Source organism: Hemiscyllium ocellatum, chromosome 14 (genome assembly GCF_020745735.1).
Source record: "Hemiscyllium ocellatum isolate sHemOce1 chromosome 14, sHemOce1.pat.X.cur, whole genome shotgun sequence".
In the NCBI taxonomy this organism is placed as follows: Eukaryota; Metazoa; Chordata; class Chondrichthyes; order Orectolobiformes; family Hemiscylliidae; genus Hemiscyllium; species Hemiscyllium ocellatum.
The window spans coordinates 3,003,072-3,025,642 of NC_083414.1; the positions used below are offsets into that span (position 1 = coordinate 3,003,072).

Here is a 22,571-nt window from a genome sequence, read left to right on the forward strand (position 1 = left end):
GAAGTCAGAGGACGACTTGGACTGAAGGGTCTGTTTCCATGCTGTACATCTCTAAGTAAAAGAATTCCAATCATCATCGTCAATATTCTCTTTTCAAGAGAAAAGAGCCCCAACTTGTTCAATCCTTCCAGAAGATTATATAATGATACAGCAGAGATGTACAATGGGCTGAGGACACTGTATGAACAGACAAAGTAGGAATGGTGAGAGTATGCTATACAATCCCTTGAGCGTACAGCATCATTTAACAGATTCATGACTGATCTCACTGTGGCCTCAGCTCCACTTCCTGCAAACCCCAATATGCTTTGGTTCATTGTTCATCACAAGCTAACATATTCTGGGTATTGGTATAGATAGCAAGTTAGTCCCAATTCCCTATCGCAGAGTAAGATTGCCCTCCCCATTAAGCCCTTATCCAATTGTCTTTTGAAAGTTATTGTTGAGTCTGCTTCCAATATCTTTCCACAGCACACACTACAACTTACTGCATAAATAAATATTTCCCCATGTACACTCCAGCTGTTTTGAGAATTCTCTTCGATCTGTCCCTATCTGGTTACAGATCCTCCTGCGATTGGAAACAGTCACTCTGCACTTGGGCTCTCTGTTATTTCAATGACAATTCCTTGATCTGACAACAAATTATGGCCAGCCAGCAATACCCACTTTCCATAGTTTTTTTAAAATTTGTTTTTAATTCACCCATGAGGTGTGGGCATCACTGGCTGGGCCAGCATTTATTGTCCATCCCTAGTTGCTTTTGAGAAGGAGGTAGTGAGCTGCCTTCCTGAACCACTGCAGCCTATGTGCCATAGGTACACCCACAATGCCCTTAGGGAGGAAATTCCAGAGGTTTGATCCAGGGACAGTGAAGGAACGTGGATATATTTCCAAGTTAGGGCTTGCAGGGGGGTGGTGTTCAGTTGACAGAACGCAGGCCAAAGGTTAAGGTCAGTTCCTCTGAGTGGGCTAAATATTTTCAGATCAAGTCACTTTGCAAATCCCACAAGTTCATTGTTAAAGTTCCAAATGTAAAGCACCATATCCTAGGTTCACGCACACACCTTGTGAATGTCAATGCGGAGGTTCCGAGTAAAACGGTTTATCATCCGACGTAGGTAATCCTCAAACTGAAGCTCTCTCTTCTCTCTGTACAGCGTGAAACAGCGGATTTTTAGCATTACAGGACGAAACAAGGTAGGAAGTTTGATTCACCTAAATAGGTAAAAATCACAGAAAGCTCGCTCTTGCATTTCTATAGCACCTTTCACAGCCAGAGGTTTGCTCCACTGAAAGTGACACTCTCCCAAGTGCAGCCATCATGTTGTAACATATAAGCAACACAGCAGCCAATCTGCACACAGCAAGCTCCCACAAACTCCATTGTGATAATGACCAGGTAATATGAATATAAGAAATAGAAACTGGAGTAGGCCATTCAGACCTTCAAGCCTGTCCTGGTATTCACCAAGATCACAGCTGATCTGCCCCAATTCAAAGACTGCAATTTCCCCCCAAAACGTGATCGACAATGCCCTCCACCGCATCTCCTCCACTTCCCGCTCCTCCGCCCTTGAGCCCCGCCCCTCCAATCACCACGAGGACAGAACCCCACTGGTCCTCACCTACCACCCCACCAACCTCCATATACATCGTATCATCCGTCGTCATTTCCGCCACCGCCAAACGGACCCCACCACCAGGGATATATTTCCCTCCCCTCCCCCATCAGCGTTCCGAAAAGACCACTCCCTCCGTGACTCCCTTGTCAGGTTCACACCCCCCACCAACCCAACCTCCACTCCCGGCACCTTCCCCTGCAACCACAAGAAATGCAAAACTTGCGCCCACACCTCCTCCCTTACTTCCCCCCAAGGCCACAAGGGATCCTTCCATATCTGCCACAAATTCACCTGTACCTCCAAACTCATCATTTACTGCATCTGCTGCACCCAATGTAGCCTCCGCTATATTTGGGAGACAGGCCGCCTACTTGCGGAACGTTTCAGAGAACACCTCTGGGATACCCGGACCAACCAACCCAACCACCCCGTGGCTCAACACTTCAACTCCCCCTCCCACTCCACCAAGGACATGCAGGTCCTTGGACTCGTCCATCACCAGACCATAGCAACACGACGGTTGGAGGAAGAGCGCCTCATCTTCCGCCTCGGAACCCTCCAACCACAAGGGATGAACTTAGATTTATCCAGTTTCCTCATTTCCCCTCCCCCCACCGTGTCTCAGTCAAATCCCTCGAACTCAGCACCGCCTTCCTAACCTGCAATCTTCTTCCCAACCTCTCCGCCCCCACCCCACTCCGGCCTATCACCCTCACCTTGACCTCCTTCCACCTATTGCATTTCCAACACCCCTCCCCCAAGTCCCTCCTCCCTACCTTTCATCTTAGCCTGCTGGACACACTTTCCTCATTCCTGAAGAAGGGCTCATGCCCGAAACGTCGACTCTCCCCTGCTCCTTGGATGCTGCCTGACCTGCTGCGCGTTTCTAGCAACACATTTTCAGCTCTGATCTGCCCCATGTCTCAACTCCTCCTTTGTTCCTGCTCAGCATAATGAAGTAACACCTTTGTGATGTTGGTGAAGGGATAAAGGTTGGTCCCTTGCTCTTCAAACTAATGGCCCTTGTTTCATTTACAGCCCCCCCTACTGGGCAGACCGGTGTTTTTTTTGGAGGGATGGGGTTGGTTGGTGGTGTTGAGCTAGGAGGATGGAGTTAAACATCTCACTGAACACGTGGTTGTGCAGTGTGAACCCAGAGCCTTGCTGATCAGAGTAACAGGTAAAATCAGTAAGGGTTGAAGCGAGTGCATGTATTGAATGGGCTGTTCCGTGCAGCAGTCTCCATTTTCTCTGTTTAGTGTGTACCCTGCCTTGTCAGGTCTCAGAAAAACAGTTGGAGTAATGGCCCAGAGTCAGAGATCTACAGCACAGAAAAAGACCCTTTGGCCCATCATGTCCATGCCAGTCTAAAACAACCATCTAACTGGGCCCAAAGGCCTGTCTGTCTTGGTAATGCACGTGCACACCTAAATAATTCTTAAATGTGATGAGGATTTCAGCCATCCATCTTTCCAGGCAGTGAGTTCCAGATTTCTACTAGCCTCTGGGTAAAAAAGGTTTTTCCAACATCCCCACTAAACATCCTGGCCCTTACCTTAAATCTATGTCCTGACAGTCATTGATCACTCCATCAGGGGTAAAAATTCCTTCCTGTCCACTCTGTCTATGCCCCATATAATTTTGTTCCCATCTCAAACATGACCCCCTCAGCCTCCTTTACTCTGAGGAAAACAACCCTAATCTGTCCAATCTCTCCTCATAACAGAAACTCTCCAGCCCAGGGAACATTGCACTTAAATGCTGGCCCAGCATTTATTACCCATCCCTAGTTGCCCCTTGAGAAGGTGGGGGTGAGCTGCCTTCTTGAACTGCTGCAGTCCAAATGCTGTTGGTAGACCCATAATGCCCTTAGGGAGGGAGTTTCAGGATTTTGACCCAGAGACACTGAAGAAATGGCGATATATTTCCAAGTCATGGTGGGGAGTGGCTTGAAGGGGAATGATTAAAAGTAATGGAGAACACAGCCTTTGTCCTTCTAGATGGAAGTGTCATGAGTTTTGAAGGTGGACAGGAGGAATGTGGGATCAGCCATGATGGTGGAGCTGAGTTGAGGGGCCGAATGGCGTGTTTCAGTTCCTATTGCTTCTGGTCTTATTTCCACTCTTTTGTGTGAAATCCTACCTGACATCATTCCTGAACAACCTGATTTAATTTGAACATTGTAGCCCCTGTTCTGGACTCCCCCTGCTGAAATACAACAGCTGACAGTGCTGTATTTTATCAATACCGGCCCCTGCAGTGGGCAGTGGAGGCTGTCATTGTCTGATATAATCTAAAAAGATGCCTGAGACCTAATGGAATGTGGGAACAGATGACAGATATATTAGGTAACAGTTTTTTTTAAACTGGGTGTGAATTGATTGTATAAATAAGGGGAGCTAGTAGTCAGTGTGATGTATATTTATAGAATGCAGTTAACAGAAATAAAACTTTCAGATAAATGAGTGGATTCAGTTATCTTCTCATGTACAACAGGGAGAGCCAGATTTCTGTCTGGTGTGTTTACAGGGCACAACTTCAGCTCACGATGTTCTGACTCAGAGAGCGTGCTACCACACAAGGTGAAAAAGCAGCTGACATCCTGATAATGACAGCAGTAAGTTTGAAAAAGTGATGACTGGTCACAGACCTGCTCTCCCTCTTCTTGGCGTGTGCTGGACTTTCGATTTCAATCTCGAGTGGTTTTGCAGGGACGGTGGGTTCAGGAAAGGGAGAGGCAGATGGTTCTTCTGGCATAGAGGTCTGGAGCTCTGTCGGAGGTGGGAAAGAAAAGGATGATTAAATTCTGAGATATTCATATCACTGGGCAGTCATTCAACATCAGTTAATGACTCAAGAACTTCAAGCAATGTTCACCTAAATGAACATGACTGAAAACATATTACCCCTCACTGTGACTGAAAGTGGGACAGTGGCAGCATCAAACACTCACAGGACAGATACATCACAGGGTTAGACACAGAGTAAAGCTTCCCCTACTTGCCCCCCATAAAACACTTCCAGGAGAAGGGCAGCACAATTTAGATACAGCGTAAAGCTCCCTCTACACCGTTCCTACCGGACCCTCTCAGGACAGGGGCAGCACAGAGTTAGATACAGAGTAAAGCTCCCTCTGCCCTTTTAACCAGACAGGTTATCTCCCTTGACACTATATCCATGAAACACTCACAATGCAGCATGTGGTTACATACAGAGTAAAGCTCCCTCTGCACTGTACTCATTAAACACTCCCAGGACAGGAAGAACATAGAGTTAGATACAGAGCAAAACTCCCCGTACTCTATTAAACAGAAAGGAAAGCTTTCTCAACACCTCCCCCATCAAACACACCAGGAGAAGGACAGCATGAGATTTAGATACAGAATAAATCTCCCTCTATACTGTCACCAGCAAACACTCCTAGGATGGGTTTAGGTCCAGTATAAAGCTCCCTATACACGTTTTTCTTTGAAACTGCATGCAAAGCTTCCTCTACTCTCCCAAACTAAAAGTAAAGCCTCCTTTATGCTGCCCTCCTCAAACACACCCTGGACAGGGGCAGCACAAGGTTAGATATGGAGTAAAGCTCCCTCTAATCACTTCACCTAGAAGTTACACTTCGGGGCAGGTTAACAAATGTACTGCAAATTGAAACCAGGTTGAACGCTGAGAGATTTATTTGGCGGGTCAGGTAAAATGACATCGTGTTAGTCTGTGAGACCATTTGTTACCTTCCACTTCCTCCCACTCATCTTCACTGTCCTCTGTACTGTCTCCTTCCTGGGAACTAGTTTCTTTCTGCTGCTTTGCTGGTTCCACCAACCTGAGGGAAGTTTGGAGAGAATAAACACAATTAGCTCCAGGCAGATTGAGAGAGAGAGAGAAAGTGGCAGGTTTTGTCACCTGCATCTGCTAAATGTTTCACTCTGGGCTGATAGTGGTGCTGTTAAAATAAGCCTGTTTGAAACTCAAGCTCTCCTTTAATAAGTGAGAGAAAGCCAATGCTGTTGATACAATACTGGGCTATCACTGATTTTATTTTAGATGATTTCCCTCCAAGCAGTAAATGACTTACATAAAAAAAAACTGCAGATGCTAGAAATCTTCAACAAAACAATGAATGAATTGCCTGGAAGATAGAAATTCAATTGATTTAAACCCCGAATTTAGAAACATTTCAACACCGATGAATTACTTAGGTCAAAATTCTTTGCAGTTCTTCATCCCACTATTAGTTCAATCTGTGCCGTAAGAGATATTGAAATCGTTGAGCTGAAAGTGCTCCTCTATCTTACTGAAACAGAACAGGGAGCTCACGCTCCACACAGCGAGTCTCAAAGAGGTCTGGCACAGTTATTCACCAATGCCTCCCAGAACTATAACTGCTACCGTTCTATTCACGTAGTGTTATGGCACAGGAGGCCACCATTTAGCCCGTCAAGTCTGCCCACTCTCAGAAAGGCTTACCTGCCAGAGGTGGGTACAGCCTGTTGCATCTCTTTGCTGTCACCTTCTTTGACTGAAGCGCATCTTTTTCTCTCCCTGGCTTTCGGCGGGTTTTTTCCTCTGATGCTCTTACCCTGAGGGGTCAGGCTGACCCCTGCCTTCGCTGCACCCCTTCCACGACGTTTGGATTTTGCCAGAGGCTTTTCAGGTTCAAAGTCCTGGCTGTCATCATCTGTTCATCAAAGGAAAGAGGAGGAGATGTCAGGGTGCAATAAAAAATCAGATGTCCTAGCACGTGGCTGTTGTAGGTCACATGGAAGTAGGGGAACATAGCCATTAAACCACTGGCATAACTCCAGAGAGGCTGGTATCCCATCACCAGTCACCCTTCACATATGCATGCACAGTACTTGACACTGATCCAGCGCTGTCAGAGCCAGCTCTTAGAGTGAACGGAACCTCGGACACTTCTGTTCTTATGTCAGCCACAGCTCCTGATTGGACCAGGTTAACAGCCCCAATCAGGGAAGTCGTACTCTATGTCATCCACCAGACTGACCTCATTACAACCACCCAAATCTCCTGTACTTCCCCAGTCCCTGTATACCTAGGAACAGCCTAGTGAACTTTCTCTGGACTGCCTTTAAAGCCGTTATATCTTTCTTTAGATATGGGGACCAAAACTGTTCACAGTAATTTTTTTAAGTGGGGAAAACTGACTTATCCAGCAGCCCTCGTTTCTCTCTGCCCTCTCTCCTCACCGCTCTGTTCAAAATGGAGGTTTTCCCACTTAAAAAAAGGGACTCACCTCGAGAGTTGGGCCTCCATTTTGAACAGAGCAGTGAGGAGAGAGGGCCGAGAGAAACAAAGGCTGCCGGGAAGTTGTTAATTGGGCGAGATCTAAACCAGAGTCCCTGCACCGTAGGGTCTCCCTTCCACCCACCTTATAAGAGTCCATAAACTCAGTATATTTTCTCTTTTTTTCTTCTTCTCTTCCTTGTTTAGTCCTGTGTGGGCTTTCAAATTAGCGTGTTATGGCTGACAGGGTAGTTGCATGACCCTCCTGCAGAATGTGGCAGGTGAGAGACACAACACATGTCTCTGCCAACCACATCTGCGGGAAGTGTACCCAACTCTAGCTCCTTGAAAACGGAGTTAGGGAAGTGGAGCTGGAGCTGGATGAACTGTGGATCATTCGGGAGGCTGAGGGGCAAATTGAGAGGATGTACAGGGATGTGGTCACTCCCCAGACACAGGGTAAGGACAGCTGGGTTACTGTCAGGGGGAGGAAAGGGAAGCAACAGATACAGCAGGGATCCCCTGTGGCCGTTCCCCTCAGCAGTAAGTATAGCATTTTGGATACTGCTAGTGGGGGCAGCCTACTGGGGGGGAAGTTATAGTTGTCAGGTCACTGGCACTGAGGCCCAGAAGGGAAGGGGGGGGGGAACAGAAAAGCGCTAGTGGTAGGGGTCTCATTAGTTAAACGGATTGACAGGAGATTTTGTGGTCAGGAACGGGACTCCCGGGAGGTATGCTGCCTCCCTGGTGCCACGGTCCGGGATGTCACCGATCAGGTTTACAGGATTCTGAAGGGGTGGGTGAGCGGCCAGATATCGTGGTACATATTGGCACCAATGATATAGCCAGGAAAGGGATTGAGGATCTGAAAAGTGACTACGGAGAGTTAGGTTGGAAGCTGAAGAGCAGGGCGAGTAGAGTAGTGATCTCAGTGATCTTTGCTACCGGTGCCACGATATAGTGCGGTGAGGAACAGTCAGCGAATGCAGCTTTAAATGTGGCTGTACGGCTGGTGCAGGAGGGAGGGCTTCAGATACCTAGACCATTGGGATGCCTTCTGGGGAAGATGGGACCTGTACGTGAAGGACGGGTTGCACCTGAACTAGAGGGGCACAAATGGCCTGGGTGGGAGATTTGTTTGTGTGGTTTGGGAGGGTTTAAACTAGTTTGGCAGGGGAGTGGGAATCAGGGCTACATATCTGAGAGGGGGATAGTTGTACATGGGGCAGTGAATCTATCAGGAAGGTTTCTCACGTGATGAAACAAAGGGATCGCTTAAAGTGTATCTGCTTTAACACATGGAGTGTCAGAAATAAGAGTGATGAACTTAGAGTATGGATCAGTACTTGGGGCTATGGTGCTGCGGCCATAACGGAGACATGGGTTTCACAGGGGCAGGAACAGTTGCTGGATGTTCCAGGGTTTAGAACTTTTAAAAAGTGCAGGGAGGGGGTGTAGCATTGTTAATCAGAGAGTGCATCACAGCTACAGGAATGGAGGTTATTGAGGAAGGTTTGTCTACTGAGTCAGTATGGGTGGAAGTTAGGAACAGCAAGGGAACAGCCACCTCATAGGGGGTCTGTAGAAAACCCCCAAATAGCAGTAGGGAGATTGAAGAACTGATAGGCCGGCAGATTTTGGAAAAATGCAGATGTAGCAGGGTTGTTGTTAACGGTGACTTCAACTTTCCCAATACTGGCTGGAACATCCTTAGAGCAGACGGTTTGGATGGAGCCGTTTTTGTCAGGTGTGTTCAGGAGGGTTTCCTTACTCAGTATGTAGATAGACCTACGAGGGGAGAGGCCAGTTTGGTGCTCGGCAATGAGCCAGGATGGTGTCAGATCCCGCGGTGGGAGAACATTTTGGTGACAGTGACCATAACTGCCTCATATTTACCAGAGCCTGAGAGAAGAAAAGTAGCAGTTACCATGGGAAGATACTTCTTTGGGGAAATGGGAGTTATGACGCTATCAGACAGGAGTTGTGAAGTACAGACTGGGAGCAATTGTTGCACAGAAAGGGCACAATAGACATGTGGAGACTATTTAAGGAGCAGTTGTTGTGAGTGATGCACAAATTTGTTCCTCTGAGGCAGGTAAGAAGGAGTAAGATTAAGGAACCTTGGATGATGAGAACAGAGGAGCTTCTTGTCAAAAGCAAGACGGCAGCTTACGTGAGGTGAAGGAAGCAAGGATCTAGCACAGTTTTACAGGCTAACTAGAAAAAAGCTCAGAAATGGACTGAGGAGAGCCAGGATGGGATATGAAAAAGGCTTGGCAGGAAGGATTAGGGAGAACCCAAAGGCATTTTACTCATTCGTGAGGAATAAGAGAATGATCAGGGAGAAGGTAGAGGCGATCAGGGATAGCGGAGGGAACTTGTGCGTGGAGTCTGAGCAGATAGGGGAAGCCCTAAATGAGATTTTTGCTTCGATTTTCACCAAGGAAAGGGACCTTGTTGTGAATGAGAACTTTGAGGAGCTGGGGTACAGGCTTGAACAGATCAAGATTGATGAAGTTGATGTGCTGGAAATTTTGCCAAACATGAAGATTGATAAGTCCCCAGGGCCACACCAGATTTTTCCTAGGTTGCTCCAGGAAGCGAGAAAGGAGCTTGCTAAGCTGCTGGTGAAGATCTTTGCTTCCTCACTCTCCACAGGAGTCATACCGGAGGATTGGAGGGAGGCGAATGTTGTTCCTCTTCTCAAGAAGGGGAATAGGGAAATCCCTGGCAATTACAAACCAGTCAGTCTTCTGTCTGTGGTCAGCAAGGTTTTGAGGGATAGGATTTAGGACTATTTAGAAAAGCAGAGCGTGATTAAAGGCAGTCAGCATGGCTTTGTGAGGGGCAGGTCATACCTCACAAATCTTATTGAGTTCATTGAGGAGATGACGAGACAGGTCAATGAAGGTCAAGCAGTGAATGTGGTGTATATGGATTTCAGCAAGGCATTTGATAAGGTTCCCCATCGTAGACTCATTCATAAAGTCAAGAAGTATGGGATAAGGGGAGATTTGGCTATCTGGATTCAGAATTGGTTGGCTGTTAGAAGGCAGAGAGTGGTTGTAGATGCAAAGTATTCTGCCTGGAGGTCAGTGGTGTCCCGCAGAGCTCTGTTTTTGGACCTCTGCTCTTTGTAGTTTTTCTAAGTGACTTGGATGAGGAGGTTGAGGGGTGGGTTAGTATATATGCTGATGACACAAAGGTTGGAGTTGCCGTTGATAGTACGGAGGGCTATTGCAGGCTGCAGTGTGACACAGACAGGATGCAGAGCTGGGCTGAGAAATGGCAGATGGAGCTCAACCTGGATAAATGCAAAGTGATGCATTTTGGAAGGTCGAACGTGAACGCTGAATATAGGGTTAAAGACAGGATTCTTGGCAGTGTGGAGGAACAGAGGGATCTGGGTGTTCAAGTATATAGATCCCTCAAAGTTGCCACCATGTTGTTAAGAAAGCATATGGCATTTTGGCTTTCATTAACAGGGGGATCGAGTTTAAGAGCCGCAACGTTTTGCTGCATCTCTACAAGTCCCTGGTGAGACCACACTTGGAATATTGTGTCCAGTTCCGGTCGCCCTACAATAGGAAAGATGCGGAGGCTTTGGAGAGGGTGCAAAGAAGGTTTACCAGGATGCTGCCTGGACTGGAGGGCTTGTCTTATGAAGAAAGGTTGACTAAGTTTGGACTTTTCTCTCTGGAGAGGAGGAGGAAGAGAGGAGACCTGATTGAGGTATACAAGATAATGAGTGGAATAGATAGAGTCGATAGCCAGAAACTTTTCCCCAGGGCAGGTTTGATTATCACAAGGGATCATAGTTTTAAGATATTAGGAGGAAGGTATAAAGGAGACGTCAGAGTTAGGTCCTTTACACAGAGAGTTGTGAATGCATGGATTGCATTGCTAGAGGTGGTGGGGGAAGTAGAGTCATTAGGGACATTTAAGTGACTGCTGGACATGCACATGGAGAGCAGTGAGTCCAGGGGTGTGTGGGTTAGGTTATTTTATTTTAGATTAGGAATAATCCTTGGCACACCAGCTTGGGCTGAAGAGGCCTGTTCTGTGCTGTACCTTTCCAAGTTCTATGCTAGCTGTGGTCTAACTAGTGCTTTGGCAAAACTTTTATACTCCATTTGCTTTCCCTATTGTCCACTGAACTTGGACATTTGCTTTTTGTGATCCATGGATGAGGGCTCCCAAATTCTTCTGCTCTACTGCTTTCTGCAGCCTTTCTCCATTTAAATAATATTCAGCTCCTCTATACTTCCTGCCAGAGGGGTTAAATCTCTTCAGGAACTCCAAATGAACATCTCTGTCTTGACAGCGTTAAGAATGCAGAACTCACTACCACAAGGAGTTGGAGTGAGGTGGACAGTAGAGATATGTTTAAAGGGGAAGCTGGATTAACATTTAAGTGAGAATGGATTGGAGCATTAAGGGAGGAAAGAGGCTCCTGATATCAAAAATGCTGGTTCAGACAATTGGCCCATCCTCTGTGTTCTATATTTGTTGGAGAAAGTGAGGTCTGCAGATGCTGGAGATCAGATCTGAAAATATGTTGCTGGAAAAGCGCAGGTCAGGCAGCATCCAAGGAACAGGATTCCTGATGAAGGGCTTATGCCCGAAACGTCGAATTTTCTGTTCCTTGGATGCTGCCTGACCTGCTGCGCTTTTCCAGCAACACATTTTCAGTTCTATATTTCTTGTCAATCTATCAAATACACATGTGAATATCAGTCTTGTCACTCCACCTGGTAGAAATTCACACCTCTGCAGAGTCTCAGAATGTCTCATGGTGCTCAGATTGAGAATTTACTCACCCAGTCTTGGCCAAGTCTGTGGAACTTGGTTCTTTACACAGTTTAATGAAATTGTCAAGATGCAGAGTTGTTGGTGCTGGCCTGTTGGTGCGTCAGAAGTCACATGACACTAGATTACAGTCCGACAGATTTATTTTAATCACAAGCTTTCGGAGCGCTGCTCCATCAGGTGAAGTGGCAAGGCAGCAGTGCTCCAAAAGCTTGTGATTTCAAATAAACCTGTTGGGCTATAACCTGGTGTTGTGTGACTTCTGACAATGAAATTCTGAACAAAGAACAAAATAAAAACACTCTAGTGTATTCATATATCAGCTTTTATGTGACAATCTTAGTGGGCATCACTCTCACTGGAGTCAGAGGGCCATGGGTTTATGTCCTATTCCAAAGCTTTGAGCACAGAATCCTCCAGTGATGTTCTCAATGCAGTACTGAAGGACTGCTGCACCATCGGAGGACAGGTCATTTGGGTGATGTAATAAACTGCGGCCCTGCCTGCTGAATTGGACATAAAAGAAATTATGGTCACCCGTTTGAAGAGGAGTAACAGAGCTCTCACCTGTGTCCTGGTCAATATCTACTCGTCAATCAACATTACTAAACTAGATGATTCCGTCATTATCACATCGCTGTTTGTGGGATCTCGCTGTGCAAAATTCAACTGCTGCATTACCGACATTAAAACGGTAAAGTCACCTTATTCCCAGAGGACCAAGGTTACCATGAAGGACTCTTCTTCTCAGCCAGTGCAGGAATTGAACCCACTCCAATGACGTCACACTACACCACAAACCAGCTGTCCAGCAACTGAGCTGATCAACTACCCCATTTCCTAAATTACAGGGGCAGCTACATACTAAATCCCTTTATTGCCTATATTATAAACATCTCACTATAAAATGATAGAAAAATTATAGCTAAGACCAAGGCCATTTGCCCATAGTATATGTGCTGGCTCTCTCAAGAGCAACTCACCTAGTACCACACTCCAGTCTTTTCCCTATAGCTTTGCACATTTTTCCCATTCAGATAACTAATATAAAAGGGAATTTAATCATTATCAGCCTTTTTTTTACTTCTGCTGTGAACTTTTTAGATTCAACCCGCTTCTCACTTGTATTATCAACCTGCTATCTATCATATGTTCCTTTTCTGTTTCAGTTTACCCAGGGAACTCTGGATTGTTTCCCTCTCTGCAGAATATAATCTTGACTGTACTGAAGCAGTCTCCTATTTAAAGTCAAAAATCACACACACACACACGAGGTTATAGTCCAACAGGTTTATTTGGAAGCACCCGTTGGACTATAACCTGGTGTTGTGAGATTTTTAGCTTTGCCCACCCCAGTCCAACTCCTCCACATCCTCTTTAAAGGCAGTTCTTCCATAACTGTTTCGCCTGCCAACCTTCAATTCCAATTTACTTGGGCTAGATCCTTTCCAAACTCACTGAAATTTATTGTCTACAATCTTTACTCTGCCGCTGACATAAACTGAATTGAATTAGCTTTATGGTCACGTGCATTGAAATGAGCGCAGACAAAAGTATGTAATGTCACCACTTTGGCGCCATCTTATGTACGGGTACCAAGATACAGATATTTAAGTGTATTCTGTATTGCAGACTTGAAAGCATAATAAATAAAAGTTCAGCATAAGAATAAATACATTTTTTAACGAAGTACTTGAATGATTGTCTTTTCACCAAGTGCATGCCAGCACTGAGGCTCCAGACCACTCGGGCCACATAAAACTAATGATAAAACAATCACTGTCCCTAAATGTTGCACCTTCATCTGCAAGTTCCCCTCCAAGCCACTCACAATCAGACTTAGAAATATATTGCTGTTCCTCCAGTGTTCCAATCAAAACCTTGGAATTCCCTCCCAAATAAGCAGTGAGAGTCTACCTACGGCACATGGGCTCCAACAGTTCAAGAAAGTAACTCACCACCACCAGCTCAAGGGCAATTAGGATGGGCAATAAATACTGGTCTAGCAGTGATGGCTGCATCCCATAAAGTGAATTTTATAAAGTCTTCCTTTAATAAAATTGAATGCAATTCATTCCCCAGAACCACATCCGTCTTTTATTTTGTCTGAGGACAGACTGATGTAGAACAAAACTGTTTAGGTTTGTTCTTGTGGGCCACAGATTGTAGCCCAGCCATGGACTCCATTTCTTCTTCTTGTTGGCATGGAAAGGCTGCCAACATCATCAAAGATCCCTCCCACCTGGTAATGCTTTCTTCCAAACTATTCTGTCAGGCAGAAAATACAGAAGCTTGAATAGATTTACCAATAAGTTCAAGGACAGTTCCTGATGTTATCAGACTGCTGAATGGGCCTAACTTCAAATAATGTTAATCTTGGTAATGTCAATCTTACTTTTGCACACCTCCTGCGAAGTCGTAACCTTATATACCTTACTCTGTCTTAGAACCTATGATCTGTATGTTTTTTTTGCTATGATCTGCCTCTACTACTTGCAAAACAAAAAACTTTTCACTGTACTTAGATATGTGACTACAATAAATCAAATCAAAACCAAAGATAGTCTCCAACCAGATTGCTCATTATTTTTATTCAAACTGTTGGGCATGTAATGACACTCCTGCAGGGCAAGTTGGACTTGCATAAGGATCTTCATGGAGGGGTCACAAGAACCCTTAGCCTCTTCTTTCTATGCTTTGGACAAATGCTATCTCCATCTATATTTAGATGATTAAAAATACCAGTATCTCTGGGCTATAAAAGTTTCTGCACTGATTCAATCTTCTCCTATATTAAAACCAAGAACTGCAGATGCTGAAGATCTGCAACAACAGATATTATTGAAGAAACTCAGCTGGTCTGGCCACATCAATGGAGAGAAAGCAGAGTTAACATTTGGAGTCCAGTGTTCTGAAGAACACTCATTGGACTTGAAATGTTAACTCAGTTTCTCCCTCCACAGACCTGCTGAGCTTCTCCAGCAATTTCTCATTCGCTTCAATCTTCTACTATCTCAAGGCCAGGAAAAGTGCTGCACAAGTGTAATAAATTTCTCAGGGAGGTGCCAAAGTAGTTACAGCTAATGACCATCACTGCTCTGACAGATAAGAAAGGTTTGAATGGATGGCAGAGACTGCATTGCATTGCATTTGGTTACTGCAGTGGTTGTGAGTTAGTCACTGCAAACTCTGCACAAAGAGGAAAAGCAACTTTGAGAGATAATTACCAGGAGGCAGCTGTTTTGCACAGTTCACTAGGCACTCTTTGACAGTTTTGGTTCTGCTGCTGTCCTTCTTCAGCCTTTTGCAGTCAGTCTGGGCTGATGACCCTTTCCTTTTGACCATGTTCGAGCCTGCTCTGTAACTTTAGAGACGGGACAGAATCAATCTCACACGTTCTCCGGCGGCTGTTATGAAACAGAATTTATATAACAGCAGCTTCCCCCGGAAGGCAAGGGTCAGAGGGAAGGGGAGGGGGGAGAGGGTTATAGATGTCTCTGCTGCTCCTGCTACTGTGCAGTCATCCCATACACCTTCCCGCCGCACCGCGCATGCGCCGCCGCCCAGCTCCCATCATCTCCTCCCCGCCGCTAGGGGTCGCGGCAGCGGGAGGACTGAATCCCCCCCCTATCGACCGCCGCCCAGCTTCCTCATCTCCTCCCCGCCGCTAGGGGTCGCGGCAGCGGGAGGACTGAATGCCCCCTATCGACCGCCGCCCAGCTTCCTCATCTCCTCCCCGCCGCTAGGGGTCGCGGCAGCGGGAGGACTGAATCCCCCAAGCGACCGCCGCCCAGCTCCCATCATCTCCTCCCCGCCGCTAGGGGTCGCGGCAGCGGGAGGACTGAATCCTCAAAGCGTCCGGCACCAGCAGCCCCATCCCCCACCCCAATTCGCATGCGCAGGGCACTGTCACCCGGATGCAAACCATGGCGGAGGAGGGAGATCAGGTAAAAAAAACCGGGATAGATAGAGCGAGGGAGAAAAAGAAATGAAAGGAATAAAGGGAGCGGTAGGGAGGAGAAGGGGAAGGAATAAAGGGAGGGAGAATGGTGAGGGAAAGGGGGGGAGAGAGAGAATGGGGGAGGGAGGGTTGAAGAGAGAGATTGGGAGAAGGAGTAGAGCAGAGGGAGTGAGTGTAGGACAGGAGGTGAAGGAGAGATAGAGGGATGTGGGTGGAATGGGGAGAGAAAGAGGGAAGTGGAGGGAGAGAACTGAGTGTGTGTGTGTGGGTGAGGGGAGGGATGAGCAACAAATAGAGGAGCAAGGCGGTAGGTGAGGTGGAGGAGGCAAAGGCACTCAGGAGGTGAGCTGGGGGTGGGGTGAGAGTGGGCGTGATACAGGGACTGTGGGGAACAGAAAGTAGGAGAGCGTGGGAAAGGGAGTCCGAGTATGAGTCCTGTCCAGGCTCTGTGATGGGAGTCGGTGAAAGAGAGAGGGGGAATAATGCAGTTGTATAGTTAGAGTCATAAAGATGTACAGCATGGAAACAGACCCTTCGGTCCAACCCGTCCATGCCGACCAGATACCCCAACCCAATCTAGTCCCACCTGCCAGCACCCGGCCCATATCCCTCCAAACCCTTCCTATTCATATACCCATCCAAATGCCTCTTAAATGTTGTAATTGTACCAGCCTCCACCACATCCTCTGGCAGCTCATTCCATACACGTACCACCCTCTGTGTGAAAAAGTTGTCCCTTAGGTCTCTTTTATATTTTTCCTCTCTCACCCTAAACCTATGCCCTCTAGTTCTGGACTCCCCAACCCTGGGGAAAAGACTTTGTCTATTTATCCTATCCATGCCCCTCATAATTTTGTTAATCTCTACAAGGTCACTCCTCAGCCTCTGACGCTTCAGGGAAAACAGCCCCACCCTGTTCAGCCTCTCCCTGTAGCTCAAATCCTCCAACCCTGCAACATCCTTGTAAATCGTTTCTGAACCCTTTCAAGTTTCACAACATCTTTCCGATAGGAAGCAGACCAGAATTGCACACAATATTCCAACAGTGGCCTAACCAATGTCCTGTACAGCCGCAACATGACCTCCCAACTCCTGTACTCAATACTCTGACCAATAAAGGAAAGCATACCAAACGCTGCCTTCACTATCCTATCTACTTGCGACTCCACTTTCAAGGAGCTATGAACCTGCACTCCAAGGTCTCTTTGTTCAGCAATACTCCCTAGGACCTTGCCATTAAGTGTATAAGTCCTGTTAAGATTTGCTTTCCCAAAATGCGGCAGCTCGCATTTATCTAAATTAAACTCTATCTGCCACTTCTCAGCCCATTGGCCCATCTGGTCCAGATCCTGTTGTAATCTGAGGTAACCTTCTTCGCTGTCCACTACACCTCCAATTTTGGTGTCATCTGCAACCTTACTATGTGTACCTCTTATGATCACATCCAAATCATTTATGTAAATGACAAAAAGTAGAGGACCCAGCACTGATCCTTGTGGCACTCCACTGGTCACAGGCCTCCAGTCTGAAAAACAGCCCTCCACCACCACCCTCTGTCTTCTACTTTTGAGCCAGTTCTGTATCCAAATGGCTAGTTCTACCTTTATTCCATGCGATCTAATCTTGCCAATCAGTCTCCCATGGGGAACCTTGTCGAACGCCTTACTGAAGTCCATATAGATCACATGTACTGCTCTGCTCTCATCAATCTTCTTTGTTACTTCTTCAAAAAACTCAATCAAGTTTGTGAGACATGATTCCCACGCACAAAGCCATGTTGACTACCCCTAATCAGTCCTTGCCTTTCCAAATACATGTACATCCTGTCCCTCAGGATTCCCTCCAACAACTTGCCCACCACCGACGTGAGGCTCACTGGTCTATAGTTCCCTGGCTTGTCCTTACCACACTTCTTAAACAGAGGCACCACGTTAGCCAACCTCCAGTCTTCTGGCACCTCACCTGTGACTCTCGATGATACAAATATCTCAGCAAGAGGCCCAGCAATCACCTCTCTACCTTCCCATAGGGTTCTCGGGTACACCTGATCAGGTCCTGGGGATTTATCCACCTTTAACCGTTTCAACACATCCAGCATTTCCTCCTCTGTAATCAGGACATTTTGCAAGATGTCTCCATCTGTTTCCCTACAGTCTATATCTTCCATATCCTTTTCCACAGTAAATACTGATGCAAAATATTCACTTAGTATCTCCCCCATTTTCTGTGCTCTGAGTGGTGTTTTATGCTGATGAGACAGTTGCATGCAGGGCATTGAGCAATTTGATAGAGCTGTGGACAATCAGGTTCCTGGGTTCAAATGGATGCTTGATTCTGAAAAGGTTCCATTAGATTGGATAATAGCAAATATAACTTCTGTATCCAAGAAGGGAGGGAGACAGGAAACTCAGCTTAGTGGTTATAACTGAGCATTTAGAACAGCTCAAGATAATTGGAAAGAGTAAGCATGACCTTCTGAGAGAAAAATCACCTTGACAAGTTTATTGAAGTTTTTGGGAATGAAGGGGAGCTCTCTGATGTACTGGACTTGAATACCCAGAAGATATTTTGACAAGGTTTCACGGAAAAGTTTATTATGTAAAGTAGGAGATCATGGTGTAAATTGTAACATACTAGCGCAAGGAAAGTTGGCTGGAAGAAAAAAAAGAGTTTGCAGATGTCTTAATCAACCTGCTCCCAATGTTATGACATGATGCAATAAAACCTGGACAATATCCAGGCTTGGACTGAAAAATGGCACATTTGCACTTTACAGCCTCCACTCATGAGACTTCTAGCCCTACTCCTGATAAAAGCCTTTAGCCCAAAATGTCGGTTCTCCTCCTTGGATGCTGCCTTACCTGCTGTGCTTTTCCAGCAATGCCAGGCTATGACCATCCCCTATAGCAGAGAAACTAAGCATTGCATCCGGTGGCGTTGCCATCGCTGAATCTCCTCCTCTCAAACATGCTGGGGTTACCATTGACCAGAAACTCAACTGGATTTGCCAAATAAGTTCAGTTGTGGCACATGGTACTGTCCCTATCTCTGTCTTTGGGTTCAAGTCCCACCTGCTCCTGTGGTATGTAATATCATCTCTGGTTGATTAGAAAATATATACGAATACTGTGGCTACAAGACAGGTCAGAGTCTAGGAACACAGCAGTGAGTAACTGTCCTAACTCCTCAGAACCTGTCCACCATCTACAAGGCAAAAGGCAGGAGTGTAATGGAATTCTCCCACTTGCCTGGATGAGTGCAGCTCTAACAACATGCAAAAAACTTGACACCGTCCAGGACAAAGCCAGCCTGCTCGATTGGCACCACATCCCCAAATGTCCATTCTATCCACCACTGACACAGCAATGTGTACCATCTGCAAGATGGACTGCAAGTATTCATCGAAGATCCTCAGACATAATCTTGCAAATCCACGACCTCTTCGCAGCTGGAAGGACAAGGGCAGCAGATACATGGGGACATCACCATCTGCAAGTTCACCTCCAAGCCACTGCCTGGAAGAATATTGTTATTCCTTCAGTGTCACAGCCAAAATCCTAGAACTTCCATCCCTAACGGTATTGTGGGTGCACCTACAGCAGATGGACTGCAGTGATTTAAGAAGGCAGCTTACCATCACCATTGGATTCCCTACAGTGTGGGAACAGGCCCTTCGGCCCAACCAGTCCACGCTGACCCTCCGAAGAGTAACCCACCCAGACCCATTTCCCACTGACTAGTGCACCCAACACTATGGGCAATTTAACATGGCCAATTCACCTGACCTGTACATCTTACTAGTGCCTGTTCATTTTAGCAAGATTGTTATGTTTTTATATTCCATTCCCTTTGAAATAAAGGCCAGCAATCTATTCGTTTTCCTAATGAGCTGCTGCACTTAGATGTTTGCTGTTTGTGATTCATGCTTCTGAGAGTAGAGAGATTTTGGAATTTGCTGACAGAGGAAATGTTGGACATGGTATCATTGAATATTTTTAATTGGTTCGTAGATAATATTCCTGCCAGGCAGGAGAGTCAAAGTTTATTGGAAGCAAATGTGAATGTGGAAACAGATCATCTATGACCTATTGAATGTTGAAGCAGGCTTGAAGGGATGTGGGCTTCACTGGCTGGGCCAGCATTGGTTGCCCATCCCTTGCTTTTGAGAAGATAGTGATACGTTTGGAAGGTACTTTTGAATGAATCTTAGTGAATTTTGCAGTGCATCTTCTAGATAGTACACATTGCAGCTCCTGAAATAGTGACAAAAAGCTTCTGCCAGAGAATGTGAAACATAAATATGAATGAGAATGACTGAAGGTTCAAAAGAGAGGGCAACCTTTCTGCAGTCAGGCTGTGTTGTTGAATTCTTGGGGGAAAGAAATTGAAAGCTGTGGCTGAGGATGAACTACAACATGTTGAGACTTGTGAAATGGTGGTCATATGGGCAGAATACAGCTGAAAGACCTGAAGGTAAGGAGTTGTTTAATGGACTGACATGCAATGCAAGATAGTATCTCCAGAATGAAGAAACAACACAGGAACAGACCCTTTGGCCTACCAAGACTGTGCAAGCACATGATAGAACATGTGGAAGGAGGAAGAGGAATGCAGAGTACTGGGTGAATGGTAGTGTAGATGAGCAGAGAGATCTCTGTGTCCATGTACATAGATCCCTCAAAGCCGCCACCCAGGTTGACAGGGTTGTGAAGAAGGCATATGGTGTGTTAGCTTTTATTATTAGAGGGATCGAGTTTTTACATTTAAAATTTAAAGCTACATCCCCTTGATTTGAGGAAGAAGGATCTCACTGTCAACCCTATCTAACCCTCTGATTATCTTGGATGTCTTGCTTAAGTCACTTGTTAACTTTCTTCTCTGTAACAAAAACAGTCTCAAGTCCCTCAACCTTTCCTCATAAGACCTTCCCTCCATATCAGGCAACATCCAGGTAAATCTCCTGTGCACCCTTTCCACGTCCTTCCTATAATGCAGTGACCAGAACTGTACGTAATACACCAAGTGTGGCCGTACCAGAGTTTTGTAGCTGCAGCATGACCTCGTGGCTCCGAAACTCAATCCTTCTACCAATAAAATCTAATCCACTGTAAGCTGCCTTAACAATGCTATCAACATAGGTGGCAACTTTCAGGGATCTATGCATGTGGACACAGATCTCTCTACTCATCTACCCTACCAAGAATCTTACTATTAGCCCAGTACTCTGCATTCCTGTTGCTTCTTCCAAAGTGAATCACCTCATACATTTGCCACCTCTCAGCCCAGCTCTGCAGCTTATTTATGTCCCTCTGTAACTTGCAACATCCTTCTGCGCTATCCACAACTCCACTGTTTACAACGTTATTCTCATCCGAAAGTTTACTAACCCATCCTTCTAAACCCTCATCCAGGTCATGTACAAAATGAACAATAGCAGTGGCCCCAAAACAGATCCTTGCGGTACACCACTATTAACTGAACTCCAGGATGAACATTTCCATCAACCACCACTCTCTGTCTTCTTTCAGCTAACCATTTTCCGATCCAAACCACTAAATTATCCTCAATCCCATGCCTCTGTGTTTTCTGTAAGTGCATACCGGGGGGAACCTTATCAAACCTCTTCCTGAGATATTTGTATCATTGATAGTCACAGGTGAGGTACCAGAAGACTGGAGGTTGGCTAATGTGATGCCACTGTTTAAGAAGGGTGGTAAGGACAAGCCAGGAAACTATAGACCAGTGAGCCTGACCTCGGTGGTGGTCAAGTTGTTGGAGGGAATCCAATGTACGTGTATTTGGAAAGGCAAGGATTGAGTAGAGATAGTCAACATGGCTTTGTGCATAGGAAATCATGTCTCACAAATGTGGTTGAGTTTTTTGAGGAAGTAACAAGGAGGATTGATGAGGGCAGAGCAGTAGACGTGATCTATATGGACTTCAGTAAGGCGTTCGACAAGGTTCCCCAGGTTAGAGCTCATGGAATACAGGGAGAACTAGCCATTTGGATACAGAAATGGCTCAAAGGTAGAAGATAGAGGATGGTGGTGGAGGGTTGTTTTTCAGACTGGAGGCCTGTGACCAGTGGAGTGCCACAAGGATCGGTGCTGGGTCCTCTACCTTTTGTCATTTACATAAATGATTTGGATGTGAGCATAAGAGGTACAGTTAGTAAGTTTGCAGATGACACCAAAATTGGAGGTGTAGTGGACAGCGAAGAGGGTTACCTCAGATTACAACAGGCTCTTGACCAGATGGGCCATTGGGCTGAGAAGTGGCAGATGGAGTTTAATTCAGAGAGAATAAATAGGCAAAGTCTTTTCCCTGGGGTCGGGGAGTCCAGAACAAGATGGTATAGGTTTAGGGTGAGAGGGGAAAGATATAAAAGAGACCTGAGGGGAAAGATATAAAAGAGACCTGAGGGGAAAGATATAAAAGAGACCTAAGGGGCAACGTTTTCACACACCTCTGCTCTCTCTTCAGTCTCCACGCACAACTTCCCACTACTGTCCTTGATTGTTTTTACCTAAGAGTAGGACCAATGACTGCAGATGCTGGAAACCAGATTCTGGATTAGTGGTGCTGGAAGAGCACAGCAGTTCAGGCAGCATCCAAGGAGCAGAGAAATCGACGTTTCGGGCAAAGGCTCTTCATCAGGAACAAAGGCAGAGAGCCTGAAGCGTGGAGAGATAAGCGAGAGGAGGGTGGGGGTGGGGAGAAAGGAGCATAGAGTACAATGGGTGAGTGGGGGAGGGGATGAAGGTGATAGGTCAGGGAGGAGAGGGTGGAGTGGATAGGTGGAAAAGGAGATAGGCAGGTAGGACAAGTCCGGACAAGTCATGGGGACAGTGCTGAGCTGGAAGTTTGGAACTATGTGAGGTGGGGAAGGGGAAATGAGGAAACTGTTGAAGTCCACATTGATGCCCTGGGGT

The 22,571-nt window shown here is 46.1% G+C and overlaps 2 protein-coding genes across 2 annotated transcripts in view; one reads left to right on the forward strand and one right to left on the reverse strand.

Moving 5' to 3' along the window:
* The window catches only part of xpc (xeroderma pigmentosum, complementation group C), a 44,383-nt gene extending 29,171 nt beyond the window's left edge, over positions 1-15,212 (reverse strand). Inside the window, exons 1-5 of the mRNA XM_060835300.1 lie at positions 14,906-15,212; positions 6,093-6,303; positions 5,357-5,448; positions 4,276-4,396; positions 1,068-1,152 (exon numbers count right to left, since the gene is read on the reverse strand). Of these exons, the coding sequence (XP_060691283.1) occupies positions 1,068-1,152; positions 4,276-4,396; positions 5,357-5,448; positions 6,093-6,303; positions 14,906-15,023 (627 nt within the window). The 5' untranslated portion in view covers positions 15,024-15,212. The remainder of the gene's footprint in view (positions 1-1,067; positions 1,153-4,275; positions 4,397-5,356; positions 5,449-6,092; positions 6,304-14,905) is intronic.
* A 333-nt stretch (positions 15,213-15,545) lies between these two features.
* lsm3 (LSM3 homolog, U6 small nuclear RNA and mRNA degradation associated) overlaps positions 15,546-22,571 on the forward strand; it is a 30,301-nt gene continuing 23,275 nt past the window's right edge. The window contains exon 1 of the mRNA XM_060835057.1: positions 15,546-15,625. Coding sequence (XP_060691040.1) covers positions 15,596-15,625 — 30 coding nt within the window. The 5' untranslated portion in view covers positions 15,546-15,595. The remainder of the gene's footprint in view (positions 15,626-22,571) is intronic.